The sequence below is a fragment of the Athene cunicularia genome (genome assembly GCF_003259725.1).
Source record: "Athene cunicularia isolate RWA chromosome 8 unlocalized genomic scaffold, athCun1 chr8_part1, whole genome shotgun sequence".
NCBI lineage: Eukaryota > Metazoa > Chordata > Aves > Strigiformes > Strigidae > Athene > Athene cunicularia.
Window position 1 is genome coordinate 16,721,157 of NW_020799109.1, and position 8,501 is coordinate 16,729,657.

The 8,501-nt window shown below is 36.8% G+C and overlaps 1 protein-coding gene across 1 annotated transcript in view; it reads left to right on the top strand.

Moving 5' to 3' along the window:
• The first annotated feature begins 4,274 nt into the window (after window positions 1-4,274).
• Window positions 4,275-8,501, top strand: part of HS2ST1 (heparan sulfate 2-O-sulfotransferase 1) — a 35,656-nt gene continuing 31,429 nt past the window's right edge. Inside the window, exon 1 of the mRNA XM_026854187.1 lies at window positions 4,275-4,320. Coding sequence (XP_026709988.1) covers window positions 4,302-4,320 — 19 coding nt within the window. The 5' untranslated portion in view covers window positions 4,275-4,301. The remainder of the gene's footprint in view (window positions 4,321-8,501) is intronic.

Here is an 8,501-nt window from a genome sequence, read left to right on the forward strand (position 1 = left end):
GGCTCCCCCAAGGGACTCTATTTACAGCCAGGCTGAATCTGACCTGTGATCAGTAGCAGCTCCCGTTGGCCAAAGACCCCAACTACTGTGAGGCCCTGAGAACAGAGGCAGTCTGGAGCTGCTACACTTCAGCAGCCAAGAAGTACTATTTTCATTGGGCAGGTGCACCTGCCGCAAATGGTTTTAAACTGAAAGAGAGTAGATTTAGATTAGATAGAAGGAATAAATTACTGTGAGGGTGGTGAGACACTGGCACAGGTTGCCCAGAGAAGCTGTGGCTGCCCCCTCTCTGGAAGGGTTCAAGGCCAGGTTGGACGGGGCTTTGAGCAACCTGGGCTGGTGGAAGGTGTCCCTGCCCATGGCAGGGGGGTTGGAACTGGATGAGCTTTAAGGTCCCTTCCACCCAAAGCATTCTATGATTCCACGATAATTGAGAGTGCAAAGGAGCTGACAGATATTGTACTGACATCTGGAATTTTAGGAAAACCAAACAAAAGTTTGTGACATCTGCTGTTAGTTTTACTGCAAATACTTTGATAGAAGCAGACACTATGGTAGTAAAGCACAGGTTTAATGACCAGCGTTGTAAAGACAGTTACTGGTTTTGAAATTACAGAGAGTTTGGTTTACCAAGTGTACATAGTAGCTGAAGTTGTATAATCAGAATATGGTGTGTAATGTGAAGATTTTGTTTTGAGGAGGAACTGCTGTGTTTTGATAGACCAGGTTCCTTCTGAAAGGAATTGAATTAGCAATTCACAGTTGTGAACCTTTGAAGGGTCTGAGTAATCTTTAAATTCATTCAGTGCAGGGAAGAGCATTGCAAGCTGATGAGTAAGAGCTGCTTCCAAAATAGATATTGACAACGGACTCTCCTTGTGAGGGAAGGAAGAGTGATTATTTTCACTTTGAAATCAGAAGTTTAGTGTCTTTAACTCATTTTTTCAAATATACATAAGCACTATGTAATTTTTTTTTACTGGCAAAATTTTTTCAACTTGGAGGAATTTCTGTTTTTGATGTCATTAGATATTCCACTGGGTCTCTGCACTTCAAGGATAGAGAAATTGATTCCTTAGCGTGTTTCATTTGCATAAGTATGCTATATCTGTGCTGCATAATTATAGACCACCAGTGCGAGCAGCAGAATATTACATGTCTGGAACTTGAAAAATTCTTTTAATTTGACATTTTTGTATTTTTTTGTCATCAAGGGTTGGTTTCATTTTATGGAATAGGGAAACTATGATTGAAGTACCAGTTTCAAGCATCTAGTCTATATATTAGTCATCAGCATACTTGCTATATTAATGTTTTATTCTGTATAGAATTTTGCATTCTCTTTTTTCTTTTTTTTAAAGAAAAATATAGGCTTAAAAATTCATATGGCTAACTTGGCTTGGGATATAAGTCTCTAAAAATATTCCATGGAGCAGAAGACAAAAATGACGGAAAAAAACCCAAATAGTTCTATTTGTCACAGTGTAGTGATTATCCAGATTTTGACATATATAAGAGAGTTTAAGAATAAACATTTCCAAGTGATTATTATTTGTCTAGTGTTCACAGCTGCTTCAGAGCAAAGGTGAAATCGTTTCAGGAAGCATCCATGTATTACCAAAGATAAGTATGTAATGAAACATTTTTAAATTAAAGGTGAGGTAGCATATGTTGGCTATGGGATAAAATTTGTGAAACACAAAGTAGAACAAAACTCTTAACTACAAAGAAGCATTTTTTTTTGTTTGTTTATTTTCTGTAGGTGTGTTTGTCCTGGGGTAGCTATGTTGCAACTGCCATTACCTTAATCTGGGGACTGCTTCTTCATCAACAGATAGAGTGTGGATTTTCTTAGATAAGAATAGTAATGTTTCTATCTGTGAGTGTTTAACTTCTTTATTCCTGTTACTTGTTTTTAATTGTAAATGGAAACTAGGCAACATCAACAGCAACTTGGATGCTTGGAGTATTTAAGACAGAGCAGTAGGAGCTTCAGTGTGTTCAATAAGAAGCAGGAGAGTTTAGGGAATACTGGGGAGATTTGACCCTGGAAGCTGAAGAGCTAGAGGATTGCTACTTAAAATGAAGCTAGTGAAGGGGAGTCAAGGTATGTTTGAGAAGACACTAATAGCTCTGAACAGAACACATATAGGGCCATCGTAACCTAAAACTCCCAGCTGTGCACATTATTACAAAGTACTTGGCATAATTGTATACTAGTAAGGATTTTTTTGGTGGCAGGGTGTTTTTTGGGGGTATTTTGTTTTGTGGTTTGGCTGGGTTTTTTTGGGGGAGTACTATGATTGAGTACTTGATCTTTTTTCCCCCCAAAGAAATAAATACTCTGTCTTCCCACTGGCAGAGCCTTGAGAAGAAAGGAGTTGGATGATATATTCCTCCCCTTTAGTTTATAGGCCTGCAATCAAAAAACTCGTTTACTTTGGTCTGCCAGCACAAATACCAAGTGTATTGAAAGATCTTCTGGTTCCACACTTTGATGTATTGTTGAATACTAGTATACTTTCTCTGAACAGATCAGTGGCTCTGTATACTTGGTTCTTTTTTCAGTCTCTAATAAATGGGCAAAGAAATGTCTTTATTTTTATAGAAATAGGTGCATTCTGTAGAGCAGAAGCTTGCGCTTGGAGGGAGTTTAAGGGAGCTAAAGTGATGTCCCCAGTGTTTTCAGCCTGCTTCATGAGCCTTTTGTATGTCATGTTATATTACCTCTGAGTTGGAAGATACTAAAACAGAATCCATTAAGACAAGACCTAATGTTATCTCAACTGCCTTACATATAAAAAGATAGATGAAGACTATCATCCTTCTGTATAGAGAAAGCCAAATGTCCATTCCGTCTCAAACTCCTGAGGCTTTATAAACAAGCATTTGTGTTCACTCTTTGATAAAACAACCACAGAAAAAAGGCTGAGGCAGTTGACTCTAAGCCTGATGGTTGGAGGATGGGATCCTCAGGCCTCTCACTGCTTCCTGATTTCAGCCCGTTCTCATTCAAGTCTTTTAAAAGCTACCTAAAAAACTTTAAAAGCTTCTGAAACTGCTGGGGTTTTTGTATGGAACTAGCAATATTTCTTTACATTCAGTGCACCTGATTACCCCTCAAGGGTGTCTGGTGTTCTTTTGTTGTACTATACAGGGATATATTTTTCTTTTCTCTGTGATTATTTCCCACTTTTTTTTTGTGGTTTTCTGGCTGTTTATTCTTTAACGTCACTTGCTAGAACTTTGGTTGTGTTTTAATGGTGGTTTTCAATAAAGCCTGACACTCCTCTCCAGTTTGGGTTAAGAGGAGAGTTGTTATTCAGCTGCATTATGTAAAATAAAAGGAGAACATATAAATGACTATAAAAAACTATAAATGACTAGCCTTATTAACTGTGTCCAGACATATATTGCAGAATTCTGGTGCCCTTCACAAGGGTAAGCTTGAGATAGCTGTGAGCTGCCAGGTTTACTTTCTATTAGTAATAGGCTCTATTCCCAGCTCTCACCAAAATAACCTAGACTTTTTGAACTGTTATGCAACAGTATGTGTCTATATGTACAAATAAGAATTTTTGGATACAAAGTTTGCTCTTTAGTAGAGTGTGAAGTAATACAGCATATTGTAATTGACAGACAACTTATATATTATTTTTTCTTTTCCATTCCTTTCCTTCCTCCCCGTGTTTAATGTACTTTGACCTCCTTAATTCACCACATTGTTTGGGGAATTAAGAATGTAGTCTTGGATGTACTTGAAGCCCTAACTGTTTTTAGCATGGAGTAATTAATAGTAAGGCCCTCAGTTATTTAAATCCTTTTGGAGGTGATCAGTTGGTTGATGAAGGTTGGTTTATCTAAGACCGTTGAAACAGAAGGAATCATAGTCACAGAATGGTTTGGGTTGGAAGGGACCTTAAAGATCACCTAGTTCCAACCCCCCTGCCATGGGCAAGGACACTTGCCACTAACCCAGGTTGCTCAAAGCCCCGTCCAACCTGGCCTTGAACCCTTCCAGAGAGGGGGCAGTCACAGCTTCTCTGGGCAACCTGTGCCAGTGTCTCACCACCCTCACAGTAGAGAGCTTCTTCCTTATATCTAATCAAGATCTACCTTCTTTCAGTTTAAAACCATTACCCCTCATCCTATCACTACACTCCTTGATAAAGAGTCCCTCCCCATCTTTCCTGTAGCCCTCTTTAAGTACTATATGTTCCTCCCCTATATGTTACTTCGCTTGTATTGTGTTTATACAGAAAGAGGAGTGAAATGAAAGAAGCTGAATATATGGAAAAATAATGATAAAAGCTTTCATTGGTGAGTCTAGGAAGAAAAATAGCAAATTCAGTCAATGTACAGACTAACAATTTATGCTACTGTTGACTTACATGCTGAAGGAAACAGTCTTGTAGTACGTAATGTGTTCTGAATTCTTGATGACATAATATTTTTTAGATTTTCTAGTTTTCAGGTAGCTTTATCAGTTTATCAGTTGTGAAATACAACTCTGATGACTAATTTATGTTGAACAATAAACTGAGAACAATCTTATTAAATAAGGTATGCTAAATATTTTAAGGAGTGCCTCAACCTTCACATCTGTATCTTATCTCTCAAACCCTCACATTCCTCTTGCATGGTATGTTCAGCAACTGTTATTCTGACACTGGATTTTTACTATAACCTTTCTATAATGATCTCTCTATTGTGCTTTAATAACATTAATATTTACTCTTTTTTTTTAAAGTCCTGGCATTGAAGCAAAATGTTCTGATTAAGTGTAATTCAAAACAAGACTGTATTTTAGGGTAGTTGTATTGATTGCGACAGCTGTTAATAATCTGCCCTTAAGATAAGGGAGCAGTTTATTTTCATACTAAGTTGATGTTGTGCACCTTAAATCTTTGCAACTTGTGTAACTTTTATATCTGAATGAAACAAACAATGTGTTTGCTATTCTAGCCAAGATAGTTCATTAGAGTTTATAGTGGGAATGTTTAATACGTTTCTGGGCATAATCAGCTCTTCTGACAAATCTGTGAAGCTCAGTGGGGCTTCACTGACTTCTACTGATGTTCAGACAAAATTAAGAATTCAAACCTGCGAAGTCTTAATTTTTAACTATGAATGAAATGCATTTTCATATGTGTTCTTTGGTGGGTAGTTTATTGGTTACAATCCTATATTGTGTGCTTAAAGGTGAAAACATAGTCTTATTTATGCCTATTTTATGTGCCAGGAACTTTAAAAAGTATGGATTAAAAATAGGTTGCTGTGTCATAGGCATTGCATGGATTCCTCTGATTTATTTTTTTTCAGTGATTTGATGTTGGCTAATGAAAAATGTTGAACATATTTCCCCCCCTTCTTTTTATATAAGTTTCTGACAGGAAATCTGTAGCTAAATATCATTTTATGATTTCCATCTGTTCATGTATAATAGTGTTTTATAATGCAGTCCAGATTGCCGCCCAGTAGAAATGTCCTATAGCAGGAGATAGGCTTTCAAGTGATTGTTGTACATACTAATTATTTTTTAATGAGTGCTTCATTTAATTTTGAAGAAAAGTAACTAATTTTAAAGATAGCTTCCTTGATACAAAATTTCTACTGATTAACTAAGATAATGCTTCATTTTTCTATTGCCGGTATTTTTTTAAAAGAAAGGTTTGAATAGTTGTACTACCATGGTAAAAAAAGAAAATAAAATGCACCCTTAGATTCATAGGGAAAGAAAAAGTAGGCAGCAAAAGAGAAAACTGTTGTTGAAATGTGTCTTAGTAGCTAACTTCTATGATCTCTGTGGTGTGTTTCCCATCTACTGAGGACTAGATTAAAGACCATTTATGGTAACAGATATAATTTTAATTTTGACAACTCAGCTAATTTCCTCAAGTCTTAATAGTAATTGATAAAACTGTTAAAACACTAGCTCTTGAAAGATGTGTCAGCATAAGTTTTAAAATGAAAATGTCCATCTTTCACAAATGGGAAAAAAGGCTTGGTAATGGGAACCAGGTGTATGCTTCTGGTGGGGAAAAAAAGGCGGCGAATTTAAAAAAATTACCTGTGTTATTCATGCTTTTCATCACACGTCAGTCTTGATTATTGTACAATTGACTTTAAATCATTGCTGGGGGGGTGGGGGTGGGGGGGTGTTGGACTAGATGACCTTTAAAGGCCCTTCCAACCTATACTATGCTATGATTCTATGATAAATGGTAAATTATTGTTGCTTTTCTTTAGAAGCTTTGCAACCAAGTTTCCTTTAAATATCTTTACTGACTGGGAGTTTACAACTTTCACATTTAGTGATAATCTGAATAATAAAATTAACTTGAAAATCGTTTTAGTATGTATAATTTTAGGACTAACTCAGGGACAGCTGTATCGTGTGTTAAATGAGCCAGGATGCTGTCTGTGACTTCCAAATTGGGCTGAGAGTGCCTCTGAGCGGGAGAACTCTGCTCCCCCTGGTGGGGATTAGCTTTATAATAGCCTAAATAATGATTATAAAGAGCTCTCACTTACTAGAAAGAAATGTGGTTTGTATCCATGATGGATTTCCTTTCACCAAGACAGTTAGTTACAGACATTTTAATGGCATAAACTTGAATTTTTGTGGGTTTTGCAACTCAGTTGTTATCAATTCAAAAACGTTCTCTATAGATAAGCTAATTTCCTATGGTTTGTTTCCTGTGGCTGTATGCTTTGCACAGAGTGACCCTTTGCAGAGAGGGAGGTAGTAATCCATCTGAAGTTCAGAAGTTGGAACTATTCATGTATGTAGTCATGAGGGAGTATGGATCTATCATTTTGTAAAATGAAAGCCATTGGATTCAACTGCTTTTTTTGATGAATATACTGAATGAGTTAGTATCTGGGCTGAAAGCAGGGATTGTTCTCAAATGCTTATATCCACAACAGATGTGCAGAGACAGCTAGTCTGACTCCCACGGCTCTGTTGGGCTAGACAGCGCCATTAAACTTCTGTCAATTACCCCATTGCCAGTCACATCACAGCGGCTAGCAACATCTTTCCTCTGATGTCAGGAGAGACGTCTGTTGTGTTCTGATGCAGAGTCATGTTTTCCTCCTTGGAAAGAAGCAGCATGAAACTCCTTTGCTTCAAAGATGTTGAGAGCCATGATTTAAAACCAAAACCAAAGCCCCACAACACTTAAAACAACTTTTTTTTCCCCCCTCTGAGCGGTTGGAAGATGCAAAAGCATAACAGAGCTGCGGCAGCTCAGCTTTTTTTTGTTCAACAGGAACCTGCTGTTTGGAAATATATTTTGAAATAAACCTTGCTATGTATATTTGTAAATACAGTTTTTAGAAGTTAATATATTACAGGAATAGTACCTCAGCTGAAGAACAAGGTTAAAAACAGTTTTATGAGGCATACAAAAATTACAAAAGTTCCAGATATTTAAGTGCCACAAAGTCAAGTGAAATTTATTCTACCTGGCTTGTAACTTTGACTACATAGGGGGGCCTTTTCTGTAGTCTCTGGAAGAAATGGCTACTGTTGTAACCAAATTATCATCAAGATAATTTGTCTATATTTGGAAATATAGAGGGGAGGCCACTTGGACAGAATAACCTCTTTTAAATTTAACATCATTTTGCTGAAAAAGTAGTTATACATATGTACTGAAGTATAGCTCCGTATCTTGCTTGAGCGTTCTCTTCTCAGTTGGCCATAGGCTAGTAGCATACAGAGATGTGAGTCATGATCTATAACAATTTTGATACAGAATTTTCTTTTGATGAAGTGACCCATTTTCTCATTGAAATGGCAGTTTGAAACATAGTGAGAATTTTTACCCTGAATCAATTTTAATCTTGCAAATTGATGTCAGCCCATGATATCCTCTCCTTCCTGAGAAGAAGATAGCATGGTATGAATTAGGTGTCAAAAGAGGTGTGAAAATACTTTGAGGAGGCTGTTCAGAAACTAAGAGAAGTTACTTTTATCTGGGAATGTAAAAGTAATGAGACTTCAGAAGTTATTTTAGTATGAGCAAGAGAGGTATGTGTTTACAACTTACACACAACCAAAGTATTTTTTCCTTTTGAAGGATAACTTGTGTATTGGGGAAAAAAAAAAAGTGCTTGATTCAAAAGACCTAGTGACTTTGCACTTGAAAAATGTGCAGTACCAATGTGGCCTTTGTGTATGTCTTTAAAAAGTATTTGTATTTTATTTTATTCTGTTTTATTTTATTCCTTATGTAACAATGTTGCTAGAGAGTGTGTCATGCCAAAGAAGTCCTTTTTCATGTTTTCCTCTACTCACTCAGTCTGAAGAATAACTTCAGTGCGTGACATGTTTCTGGAAGGTAATATGTCATCTCCCTGGAAACATAATTCACCAGCGGTATTTTTTACTTTGAAGTATCCCAGATAAACAAGCTATTTCTTGCAAAAAAAAGTATCAATTGATATATCCTCCCACAGAATTTTATAATAGTCCCATTCCTGCCCCCCCCCCC